The 13,473-nt window shown below is 36.6% G+C and overlaps 1 protein-coding gene and 1 non-coding gene across 2 annotated transcripts in view; one reads left to right on the top strand and one right to left on the bottom strand.

The window, feature by feature from the left end:
• The window catches only part of LRPPRC (leucine rich pentatricopeptide repeat containing), a 118,085-nt gene that overhangs the window by 1,872 nt on the left and 102,740 nt on the right, over window positions 1-13,473 (bottom strand). Inside the window, exons 32-37 of the mRNA XM_050754602.1 lie at window positions 11,606-11,810; window positions 9,774-9,913; window positions 9,531-9,646; window positions 6,953-7,027; window positions 4,922-5,006; window positions 83-225 (exon numbers count right to left, since the gene is read on the bottom strand). Of these exons, the coding sequence (XP_050610559.1) occupies window positions 83-225; window positions 4,922-5,006; window positions 6,953-7,027; window positions 9,531-9,646; window positions 9,774-9,913; window positions 11,606-11,810 (764 nt within the window). The remainder of the gene's footprint in view (window positions 1-82; window positions 226-4,921; window positions 5,007-6,952; window positions 7,028-9,530; window positions 9,647-9,773; window positions 9,914-11,605; window positions 11,811-13,473) is intronic.
• LOC126934492 (U6 spliceosomal RNA) lies at window positions 3,101-3,207 on the top strand. Its single transcript, XR_007718966.1, has one exon. It is a non-coding gene; the product is annotated as a U6 spliceosomal RNA (small nuclear RNA).

The following is a 13,473-nucleotide window of genomic DNA, read 5'->3' as shown; positions in this document are numbered from 1 at the left end:
TTCAACTTATTTTCTTATACATTGTTATGAAGCGTACATAAATCTGTAGAGGTATTTTTCCCTTTAATTAAGAAATACTCACAGGGGGTTCAGTGAAAGGGACAGACTCTCCAGCATTCTTCAGCAAAAATGCGTAATGCTTGAGAAACAGATCATCCAATTTTGTATTCTTTGCAGTCAAATGTTCATACAGTGCTTTAGCAGATGTGACATCTTTCTCTGAGACTGACAAAGAAAAAACTATTAATCAGAGATAAAGACAACCTATCTTACTCTTTTCACCAAAACACTTAGCCACTCAGGGATGGCTGGATCCCTTCATCCCATGGCAAATGAACACTTAACTACCTTCAGTAAGAAGCCATGCTCAGAATCTACCATCTCCCTCACTTCTTCTCTACATCCCTCATTCAGCATCACTCAGTTTGAAGGAGAAGAAAATGACAAATATGGCTACATTTAAAGGCCTTTAGAATAATACTAATGGTACCATTCACTTAGGTTATTATTTTGAAGACCTATGATAGTTCAAGTGACCACAAACTGAAGTCCTCAGTTATAAAATAATACACACACATACCATTCAATCCCCTTTGGCTTAAAACCACTTTGAAATCAAGATAATCCAGGAACTGTTGTGGAGAGGGACATGTCAATTATGGAGAAATCTACATCAAGATCATCAGCTCAACACCAAAAAAGTTTTTCATTTTTCTATTGTGAAATAAATGTGGAGAATATAGTTAGCTACAGTGATACACACAAAAAAAACCTATAGGCCGGGCGCGGTGGCTCACGCCTGTAATCCCAGCACTTTGGGAGGCCAAGGTGGGCAGATCACGAGGTCAGGAGATCAAGACCATCCTGGCTAACACGGTGAAACCCCGTCTCTACTAAAAATACAAAAAATTAGCTGGGCATGGTGGCGGGCACCTGTAGTCCCAGTTGGGAGGCTGAGGCAGGAGAATGGCGTGAACCTGGGAGGCGGAGCTTGCAGTGAGCCGAGATCGTGCCACTGCACTCCAGCCTGGGTGACAGAGCAAGACTCCGTCTCAAAAAAAAAAAAAAAAAAAAAAACCTATAAGAAGACATTAACAAGTTACACTAGTTTCACTTAAGTGAATGATAAAATAACTTAGGAGCCAAATTTGGCTGGCTGTCTACTTGTGGCTGACTTGTGGAAATTTTTTAGTTTACCATCAAGATCGTAAGGTCTCTGCTAACAATTACTGCTGGTAATTCAACTCTTTAATTTTGCATTAGATTGTTAGCATCTAACCACCAAATAAACCCCTGCCCTACGCTGACTCTGATATTGTCAATCGCAACTCCAGCAGCATCAGGGGATCCCCCTAACGTGGATATAAGAAGTTGAGCAATCAGAGTCTCCCAGAGTGGAATGAGGGTGAATGACTCATCAGCTCTTAGAGGAGTTGGAACACATCTTTGCTGTTTCCATGAAGTCAACTTCTTGTGTAAATCCTTTATTCCCCTCCCTAAGGAGCTGAACCCTTTCCCTACTACTATCAAGGGCTCAAGCTCTATCTTCTAGGAAGCTGCTCTGAAAATTCCAGCATCTTGCCTTTACTTCCTGATTTTTCTACCTTCCTCCCAAGATGGATTACCTAATTTAGTAGTAACACATATAGTTTTAGGCATTTGACACGATTTTACATTACAGGCATACCTTGGCTTTAATGTACTTTACAGATGTTGCATTATTTACAAATTGAAGGTTTGTGGTAACCCTGCCTTGAGCAAGTCTATCAATGCCATTTTTCCAACAGTATGTGCTTGCTTTGTGTCTCCGTGTCACACTCTGGTAATTCTTGGAATATTTCAAACTTATTATTGTTATGTCTTTTATGGTGATCTGTGACCAGTGATCTTTGATGTTGCTACTGTAATTGTTTTGGGGGGTGCTATGAACCATGCACACGAAGATGGCAAACGTGAGAAATGTGTTCTGACTGCGATGTTGACTAGCAGTTCTGCCGTCTTCCTCTCCTCAGGCCTCCCTATTCTCTGAGACACAACAATATTGAAATTAGGCCAATTAAAAACTCTGTAATAGCCTCTAAGTGTTCAAGTGAAAGGAAGAGTCACACATCTCTCATTTTAAATCAAAAGTGAGAAACGATTAAGCTTAGCTTACTGAGAAAGGCATGTCAAAAGCCGAGATAGGCTGAAAGCGAGGCTTCTTGCGTGGAACAGCCAGTTGTGAATGCAAAGGAAAAGTCCTTGAAGGAAATTAAAAGTGCTACTCCACTGAACACACAAATGATAAGAAACTGACACAGCCTTACTGTTGAAATGGAGAAAGTTTTATTGGTCTGGATATAAGATCAAACCAGCCTCAACATTCCCTTAAAAGCCAAAGCCTAATCCAGTGCAAGGCCCTAACACTCTTCAATTCTAAGAAGGCTGAGAGAGGTGAAGAAGTTATAAAAGGAAAGTCTGAAGCTAGCAGAGGCTGGTTCTTGAGGTTTAAGGAGAGAAGCCATCTCTATGACATAAAAGTCCAAGGTGAAGCAGCAAATGCTGATGCAGAAGCTACAGCAGGTTATCCAGAAAATCTAGCTAAGACCACTGATGAAGGCGGCTACACTGAACGACAGATACTCAATGTAGATAAAACAGTCTTATATTAGAAGATGTCATCTAAGACTTTCATAGCTAGAGAGGAAAAGCCAATGCTTGGCTTCAAAGGACAGGTTGACTCTATTTTCAATGGCTAATGCAGCTGGTGACTTTAAGTTGAAGCCAGTGCTCACTTACCATTCCCAAATCCTAGGACCCTTAAGAATTATGCTAACTTTATTCTGTCTGTGTTCTATAAATGGAACAACAAAGCCTGGAGGACAGCACTGATGTTTATACATGGTTTACTGAGTATTTAAAGCCTGCTGTAGAGACCTACTGCTCAGGAAAAAAAAGATTCCTTTCAAAATATTACTGCTCAGTGATAATGCACCTGGTCACCCAAGAGCTCTGAAGGAGATATACAGGGAGATTAATGTTCTCAGGTGCCCTAATACAACATCCATTCTGCAGCCCATAGATCAAGGAGTAATCTAGACTTTCAAGTCTTATACATTTTGGGCTCACTTCGGCAACACATGCACTAAAATTGGAATGATACAGAGAAGATTAGCATGGCCCCCGCACAAAGATGGCATGCAAATGTGTAAAGCATTGCATGTTTTCAAAATAAAATTAAAACAAAAACAAACATGTTTCATGCGGCTATAGCTGACACAGACAGGGATTCTTCTGATGGGTCTGGGCAAAGTAAACTGAACACCCTCTGGGAAAGGTTCACCATTCTAGATGCCATTAAGAACATTTATTAACAGGAGTTTGGGAGAAGCTGACTCCAACCCTCGTGGATGAACCCCTTCCAGGGTCTCAAGATCTCTGTGGAGGAAATCACTGCAGATGTGGTGGAAATAGCAAGACAACTAGAAGGAGAAGTGGAGCCTGAAGATGTGACTGAACTGCTGCAATTTCATGATCAAACTTAACATGATGAGAAGCTGTTTCCTACAGATGAGCAAAGAAAGTGGTTTCTTGAGAAGGAATCTACTCTTGGTGAAGATGCCGTGAACACTGTTTAGATGACAACAAAGGATTTAGAATATGGCATACATTTAGTTAATAAAGCAATTGTATGGTTTGAGAAGATTGACTCCAATTTTGAAAAGATGTTCAACTGCAGATAAAATGCTAACAAACAACATCGCATAGTACAGAGAAATCTTTCATGAAAGGAAAAGTCAGTTGATGTGGCAAACTTTATTGTTGTCTTATTTTAAGACACCTCAACCTTCAGCCATCAGCATTGAGGCGAGACCTTCTACCAGCAAGATTACGACTCACTGAAGGCTCAGAGGATTGTTAACTATTTTTAGCAATAAAGTATTTTAAAATTAAGATATGTATTTTTAAAAAAAATAACGCTATTGCACACTTAATACACTACACTATCGTGTAAATGTAACTTTTATATGCACTGGGAAACCAAAAAATTCATGTAACTCACTTTGTTCATTATATATTTGCTTTAATGTGGTGGTCTGGAACCATATCTTCCAGGTATGCCTGTGGTTAGTTACTGGAAATTTGAGAAATTTTATGACTATATCTCTATTTTGAAATACAGAATGTTCTCCTCAGAAGTATAGAAAAAGAGAACTGACTTACTAATTCTGACTCCTGAGTCTGTTGTCCTCCCATAGATAAAATCAATGAAGCAATTATTTACCCCATGCCTCCAGTGAGCAAATCAGTGGGCAACAGATGGAGAGGCGATCATGATTGAGAAATGCTAACATTTATTTTGATGACTGAGGAAACTTTAGACTAGTTTCCTTTCATATGTGATTGTCTGGCAATCAGGGAACAAACTGGTTAAAAGACCAGAATTTGAACTGGGACGTAAAAACCTTGGGCTACTTTTTAATCAAGGGTCTATCATTTCAAAGGAGTAGCAGGCAAGCAGAGAGAGTACTGAAGGAGCAAGAAGGCCGGTTAAGTGAGTCTCAAATTTCTGCTTGTTTCAGGTGGCAGGCCCTTGGAGAGACTGAACTAGTTTCTGATATATAAGTCCAAGAGGATTTCTAGGTCTTTCCAGGAGACTGGGATTCTACTCAATATACCTGGACTGCTTGGAAGATGTTCAGTAATACTTTTTAATGTTAAAGTTATATGCATAATTTCTTATTTTTCTTAATATATGGTTTAAAAACATATTCTAGCACTGAGTTATTTATATCATAATTACCTGATATTTAGGATTACTGCCTTTGAGCTGAAGACTGACTTAGTTGACTATACTACAAGTCATTTACATAACATAGTCACTTAAATAATAAAGCCATTTAAATAATCCAATAATATAGTCAAATTAAACTTATATTACCATAGCTTTTCATGAGGGAACTATATGCTTCTTCCTTTTCGTTTAATTCAGGAATCAATTCTAACAGAGATTTCAGAGTTGATGCCTAGGAAATTAAATAAAGGTAATATTACCAAAACCTCAAATTAACAGTGAAATAGAACACTGACAAATCAACCCTATATTAAAATTTTTCACAATAATTATAACAGAACTGCCTATTCAATTTAATGGACTATTGTCCCTTGTATATTAGCATTTGATATTGACTCAATAATCTACAGCTAAAACAAACCAGCATTTTTCACAGTTAATATGAAAAACATTGTCAAGTGGTGACCATACCATACCAAGAAGTTATAAGATTCCCAAGGGTAGAGAGATAACCCTATCTGTAGGTGCCACAACTGGTTGATGAAATTGTAAAGAATTCAGTTAAAACATTCTGAAGTTTTACCCACTTGACATACAAAAAAGAGCATTTCCAGGATCTCACTGAAATTTTTACTTACTTCTTCCAGGGAATAAGCAGACTCAGCTATGGTTTTATTTCCTGTAGCAAGTGAATACAGAACTGCTATGCCCTAATGAATATCTGCTGAGTATTTCCCACCCTACTCCAACATCGCCGGATAAATCCATGATGGACATATAAACATTTATGCCTTCTTCCCATCTCACCAAGAGGAGCAAAATCTGGCTTAACTATTTTACTGTCAAACAATGGAACACTGTTAACAGGCATCTTAAAAATCCTAACTCCTTTTTATAGCATGTTTATTCAGTCCACACCTGGACCTGCATCCTCCCAGGGCTTCTTCTATTTTAAACTCTCCTGGGTGGAATGTTCTAAGCAGATATGTTGCTGTGCATTTCCCGTCCCATCTCCTGGACAAGGGAACAGGGACTTGGCACAATCCCACATGTGGACTGACAAGTGCTTTTCAGATTCCTTGTACTTTTTAATCACAAATATAAAAACGTAGCCTCTGACAGGAAAGAAAGGGCAATTAAATACTTTCTAAAAGTTGTTTATAGTAAATAAATACATGAGTCACAGACGCAATGAAGCAAATTTTTAAAAAGTGTAGGTATATTTAGGGGAAGTGTGTAGAAATTAAGGAAAACGTAGATCTCCCAAAATGGACACAGCCTAAATGTTTCAAGTAAAACAAGCATCACAGTCGACATGTGGTTTGAAACTTCATAAAGAACCCAAATAAACTAAGAATGTAGTTTCTGGTGTACAAGAGGTAAAATGAGATCTAAGAGAAATTTAATTTTATACTTACTGTTAAACATCAATAGAATTTAATATACCTACTATGTACCCACAGAAACTTTTTTAAATAATAATAAATTTTTCAAAAGGACTTGGTTCTGTTACACACTCACCCACCCCTTCCTTATACAGTGTAAAAAAAAAAGTAACTGTACAAATTAGAATATTTGTGGCTCCATATCAATTTGAAAGCCAAGTGGCTCATTTACCTGATGGTTTATACCTGATAAATGCTCAAAAGTAGCCATGTGCTGGGAGACACTCTGGAGTATACATTTCCCTTGGCAGTGCTTCTGCATTGTTAACTGTCCCAAGGTGACCTAAGCAATGTAATTTTAATCTTCCTCTTTTTTTTTTTTTTTAAAGTAAAGACAAGGTTTCGCCATGCTGGCCAGGCTGGTCTCAAACTCCTGACCTCAAGTGATCCACCCACCTCGGCCTCCCAAAGTGCTGGGATTACAGGTGTGAGCCACCATGCCTGGCCTAATCTTGCATTTTTAAGGGCCTTTTCTTGGAGCTCTCAATGCATAACTATGTAAGTGGAAAATTCCTGCATGAACTTGTTTTACATTTCTAGTTACAGCTAAAAGATGACAAAACTGACTCTATCAACATCCTCTAAAAGTAAGTAAGTAAAGACAAGAAAAGTCTTGAATCTCTACAGTATTCTCAAATAAGGTCCTGAACCAATAGGCTTTTATGTTAAATTCAATACTTCTGAGCAAGGCACGTGCAGTATCGTTGATTTGTTAGCAAGTAAAGCAGAGTACCTTTCCTTGTTTCCCAGCATTCCTAAGGAAGAACACCAACAAAATCGAGGTTTGTTCAGCAATTGCACCACATCTCTAAAAATTAAAACATTATTCAGTAAGTGAAGGTTTCTGATAAACAAGCGGATCAAACTGAATATTTCCAATTAAGAAAGTTCACAATAATACAGTAGTGTATTATTACCAATAGGAAGGCCTAATAGTCGACTATTATTTTTTAAGGCAAGAAAAAAGAAAACAAGTGTAAGCTATGCCAAGCTTTGCTAAATGCTGTCCTTGGCATTGCAAGTATAAAGTTTGTTTAAAAAGAAAAGGGAAAAATTAAACTAATGCTTCAACAACCACAGAATAAGGTTTAGGACTGCAAAGAAAGAGGAAAAAAAGAAACACTATTCCTCTCCAATTATACTGCCAAGCATTCACAAGTGAGCTAGGGATCATAAGGTTAATTATACATTTAATAAGGTGTCAGGGAGATAACTGCTCGTTTCTTTATAAAAATTAAAATGTACAAAGCAAGTTCTCTTTAAAGTATAATTACCTACACTTATGCATACAAAAGGACTGATTTCAATCTCTCTATTTTATAAAAGGCTTTCATTGCAACAGACAGCCAGCGCTTGAGAAAGAGACCAAAGTTAAACTCAAAAAAAAGTTTATATGACAGACCAGATAAATCAAGTGTCTATCCAATCTTAGATGCTATAGTAAAATCAAATATGGCAAGACAATATTTTAGTTTACACTCATCACAGATGTCATTCTTTTAAGTTTCTAAAAGAACACTGCTCTTTCAAAGCTTTAAAACACTGTCAATACTAAAACTAATGGTATAAAAAGAACTTTTTAGGGACACACAGAACATTTACATTATGCACTGATGTTTTTGACATCTGTGAATAAAGTATTCTTCGCTACAGCAAGAATAATCTCTTACTGTTTGACAAGCAGGTAAAGGATGGGTGAAGGGTTTATCATCTGAAACCCCAGTCTAGTGATGAGATGGTAAATGAAAAGACTCTGCTGTGGCATCAACACTCAGCTACCACCAAGAGCCCTTCGGTGAGGTCACTGCACATAACGCAGTTCTTTCTGAGGGAGTAGGTACCATCCCTGCTGCCTCCCACCTAGGCAGCTGTCAATCGTGCTCTTCAAGAAAAACCTTGATTATGGCAGAGAACAAGCTGGTAGATGAAGTACCAAGTGCCACTTTCTAAAGAACTATCAAAAGGATGTGTTAAAACTGATTGCATACCATCATGTGTAAAATTAGATATGTATATGCTTATTACACCCCAGTAGGTACTTAGATATGTACGTATGAAGATAAAGCATGAGTATCTTTTTTTTTTTAAACCACGGAAGATAGCAAAATAAAACAATTTTAAAAGTCCTGAAATCCCTATCATAAACTGCCTTTTCCTTAAAATTTAAAAAAAAAAAAAAAATCAAAGGGAAAAAAAAGTAAACAAGCCAAACAAAGCAAGAAAATTCCCAGTGAACTGGAATTTCTCTTCTCCAGCAACAAAAGTAAGAGTCTGAGAAGCAGTGCTAATTCATCCTTTATAAAACTGTTAACAGAGACCCAGTTTTTCAAGAATTCCTTTTAAAAATGGCTTGGATTCCACTGTCAAACTAGATGAACTTTAAGGATCAAAACTGGAGGTCAAGCACATGGGTACAGTTTTACCTTCCCTATCTACTACTTAACATCTTCCGCAGCTGGTAAAAATGTAAGGGAATATAATACTATTTACGATCAGAAATTGGTCCCAGGCCTCAATTTGACACAGGGAGTCTACACAAACACAGCCGCTGGCGGGATCACGGTGACTGTTTGACTGCCACCTGCTGGGAAGGGGCTCCCCGGCGGTGCCTGTTTGTGTACATTGCCAGTGGCAGCTCCGATCACCCACCGTTCTGTCGGCACTTGGCGTAGCTTTATATTTAGTGCTGTTAAAATGGCATGAATGCAGTTGTCTCCTTCGCTGAAGATTGCTAATTTAACTGAGAGTGCGGGCCACAGAGACCTGCATTTGTCATTTAATGTGTCTGTGACACACAAGTGAATAGAAAACATATTCAACTCTTAATAAACCTTGAATAAGGCACCGAGAATGTTTGAGTATTCAAGTGAGAAGCTGTACTTGAAAAGCAAACATTTCCTACTTTTTGTTTGCAAACTGTGTTGCCATGGTGATGCACAGTATCTAGAGCATTTGAGAAATTAAAGCAGAAAATCAAAGAAATTGTTGTTTTGCATTACCTATCTGCACAGAAACATTTGCCTTTAATTATTTCAGCAAAACTCATTGCCCCTACCTACTCCCCACCCCACTCCCTTCCAACCTTAATTCTAAGGACATTTCTGGTTTGATCTGGGATCTTTAAAAACAACTAACCTAAAACCTACCATCCAGTCCTTGTCCTGCAACCTTGATTCACACTGAATTTAAACAGGCTAGCTGCGCACCACACTGAATTTCCAGTATTCCACCACACACCTATGTCTAGGAATTTCTCAGTTTACTTCTTGCAAGCCTCGAGCCCCACTGCTCCATGAGTGGAGGGTCATTACCTGTAGGAGAGCTCTGGCATCGTCCACCTTGCCTGCGTCCACAAGTTGAAGGAAAAAATCAGTGACAGGTTTATAAATTGCAAACTGATTGGCCAATCTCTCTGCCATGATGCTTACTGGAAAAATGACAGGTAAGAAAAATCATTAGAACAGTGGTATAACTCACCTACCAAAGAAATTTGGTCTAGTCTCACTAGAGAGAAAATGTGCTTTTGTGTTCTTTAGCATAAACAACTAACTTACTCTTTTCAACTGCTGGTTCCAACTGCTCCTCTATTACTTTTCTGAATAAGTATGCCAAGCCGAAGTATTGGAGTTCAATGACTGGATTCTCTGAAGTAAGCATATTTTCAATGTTTTCTATTGCGACATCTATGTTATTGCTGTTAGAAAAAAGCAAAATAAATTATTTTAAAATTTGCTTTTATATTAATATTGCAGACAGTTTAGTATAAGAACTTACTTTTATATCCACTCATGCTAATACTTTAGGAAAAAAATGAAATACATTTACAAGTAATCAAATAAAAACACTGCAACTGAAACCCAATCACATTTAAGTAGCAAAAACAATCACTAGCTGGTTCATGCTACTGTGGTTGCTTATCTTATTTCACAGCAGTTGAAATAGTTGCTTGTTTTAACAATGCTCTACAGACAAGATCAAACAACTATATACAGGAGAATTAATGAAGATAACTTAAAAAATTCTGTATCTTAAATATTTTTGCCACTCTTTGGATATAAAATGAAAACTTGTATAAATGCTATAATTTTGGCTTTATGATCCACAACTGGTCACTACTGCATAAAAATCATATTTAACATCCCAGGGTTCTTAAAGATACTGATGATGTTTCAAAAGGCATATATGCATGTCTCTAACTTACAGTCGCCTCAATTTCTTTTTGTCAGGTATGATACATTTGGAAAATACTCAATTTATACTAAAAACCTCAGGAAAAAGTATCTTCACACTTTGAAAAAAATCAGTTACATGGTCTTATTTAGCAAGTTATGGTAAAAATTATCTCTATCTTTTTGGTTAAGGTAATCTATAATGGATACCTTACTGTTATGGCATACTAAATCCAATCAGTCAATATTGTGTTGAAATTATATTAAACATAAGAATTCTCTAAAAATGAATACTCTGTTACAATATATTTTTCTTATAAGTTTTAAAGAATTACTTAATAGTGAATATGTTCTCCAAATCATATAAAACTGTGTTTATATGGTAAAACTTTAAAATTCACCCAGTTCTTAGATGAGTAATCTCCTCAATCTTCTGATTTAAAACAATCACATTTTCTTATTAAAGGAAAGTTATATTTGGGGAAATAGTTTGAAAAGGTCAAAACAAAACACAACTGTTTCTCTGCTCGAAGAAAGAACAAACAAAAAAAACCCCTACAAAAACAAACATTACATTTTAATATCATGTCCCATTAAATGTATGCAAGATTACTAAAGAACATTTTTTCTAAAAACATATTAAGAGTATCAAATTCCATAAAGTACTTTGCTAGGGGGCTTATTAAAAATCAAGTCCTTATTTACTTCTATAGGGGTAATTCTCAAAAGGAATTTAGAGACAGTGGTAAGAAAATCAGCTCTAAATACCTCCCTTTTTGTGTGGGGGGGTGTGTTCACAGGGTGGGTAAGGAATATGAATACAGAAATGCACATTTTTAACAAGCTTGCAGGGCCCTCTGCTTCACAATATTCTACTAGTGTTCCTGTCAAATATTACTGACAAACAAATGAGGTCATTTTTCATTTCTGAACAAAGTGTTTCGACAAGAGGTCTGACATATATACACAGGAATGAGAAAGGTTATCAACTGTGGAGCAAGATTTATGAATTTGGTAAATGCTGTTTATTCTAAGATTTAAGGTAAAGAAAAAACATATTTTTCAACATATAATTACTCCCTAATCAGCAACTAACATCAACATTTCCTCTGCAGTTGATACGGTTTCCACATGTCTAAAAGTTTTTAAAAGGTGGTATCTCAGGTAATGCCCATTCTAGTGGCCAATGAAGGAAAAGAAGGCTTGCAAATACTCACTTCTTTATTTGTGCCAAAGCAGTGTTATTGATGAAAACCATTTTTGAAAGTCCAATGGAGTCTTCGAGTCCATTTACCATCTTCTGAACTACTTCTATGTTTTCAACATCACCCTTCATGGCCAATGCCTGGATGAGGCGGGTCACTGCTATCCCCGAAGGGGTCTGCTGCTGATCCAATGCTGTTTTCAGCGTTGTTAGAGCCTCTAAAATACAAGAGCAGGAGACACGGCTTTTCTTATATGACCTGTGCTGACTTTAATGCATTTTGAAAACCAGCTTTTAAATATGAGCACCAAATGGCCATATACAAAAAGCTATGAATAATTTAGATTACAGAAAATATTAATACTTCATGAGATACCCCCAAAATTATGTACTTGACTACATAAGATATTTGAGGCCTGAGAAATTTCTTTCAGGCACAGAGAAAATACAAATGTTACCGACAATATGAGTTCCATTTAGGGATAACATTTAGTGACTAAAGTTGATAAGTTCAAATGAATATAAGTAAGAGTTTCTAAAAATTAGAGTTTCCAAAAATGTGTGACTTCTATCCATGTTCATACTTGTCCAGATTTTATTAACTCAAAGATTAAATGATCATCGAAACTCAATATCCCAACAATTCTTTCTCAAAAACAGTATCTCCCTCTAGGATCAATGTTCCAAACTGAAACATTCAACTTTCACACCAACAAATATATTTTATGATTAGATGCCCTGTGATTATTTTCTTGCACTAAATTAAAAAAAAAAAAAAAAGCCTATTGATACCCATGAATACAGATAGTCCCTGACTTACGATGGGTTTATGGGGTAGTTAATGCATTGTCAACTTAAGATGAGTTTATCCGGACTTAGCCCCATCGGTAAGTTGAGCAGCATCTGTATAATCAATGGAGTTTTGTTTATATGTTTTTTTGAAGTATTACACTTTCAAGTACTTGATTGTAAATAACTATGGAATAGCCTTCTAGCTAACTGACTCATAAAACTGTAGCAAAATCATGATATGAAATAAAGTGGTAGACTGAGGAACAGCATAACAATTACCCCTACCATTATCAAAGAAAACTTATAGCTTTACAGCAACTAAAGCAATGTAACTTAGACAAAACTAAGACTCTCCAAGTAAGAACAGCTTAGCTTTACAGAGAAATAGGGAAAGGGTATTAATTAAAGTCTACTAAAAATACAGTGGAAAGACATGATGAATTTAGTGTTCATTAATGAATAAACAATTTATAATTATTTGAGATATACAATCTAAACCACTCATTCTAAAATGGGAAAAAAGAAAAAGTTTAAAAAGCATAGTCAATAAAAATTTAAAAATACACATGCACATATAGGAAACAAAAAATGTTTTTATACTATTTTAAAAATATAGTTTATAATAGGCTTGATAAAATTTTGTTACTGGGTGGTCATACACAGATAATTATAATAGTCTTATTAACCAAGAATATTGTCAGCTAGGGAGGATCTTCCCACAGTACGTTAAAACAGTAATAACAAAAATAAGATTAATGATGGTGACGACAGTAACTCAAACTTATTGAGCATTTACTACATACCAGGCACAGCAGTTTAAACAGCTACTCTCACAACTACCCTTCCGAGACAAGTACCAATTTTACAGATGAGACACCTGGGCACAGAGATTAGTTTGCCCAAGGTAAGGTCATATTTTTAAACAAGACTCGAAGATTCCAACGATCCCAGGGCTTCCATCTACGAGTGCGTGTGTGCACGAGAGAGCAGAAGGGTGGGGAGAACAGACCATTTCATGTCTGTCCAAAGATAGCACAGGACCTTGTGACCTAAATCCTATTCTCATATAAGGCTTGCCTTCTGTACAGT

Source organism: Macaca thibetana, chromosome 13 (genome assembly GCF_024542745.1).
Source record: "Macaca thibetana thibetana isolate TM-01 chromosome 13, ASM2454274v1, whole genome shotgun sequence".
Classification (NCBI taxonomy): Eukaryota; Metazoa; Chordata; class Mammalia; order Primates; family Cercopithecidae; genus Macaca; species Macaca thibetana.
The sequence above is the reverse complement of the archived record's forward strand: the minus strand, read 5'-3'. Positions and strand labels throughout refer to the sequence as shown.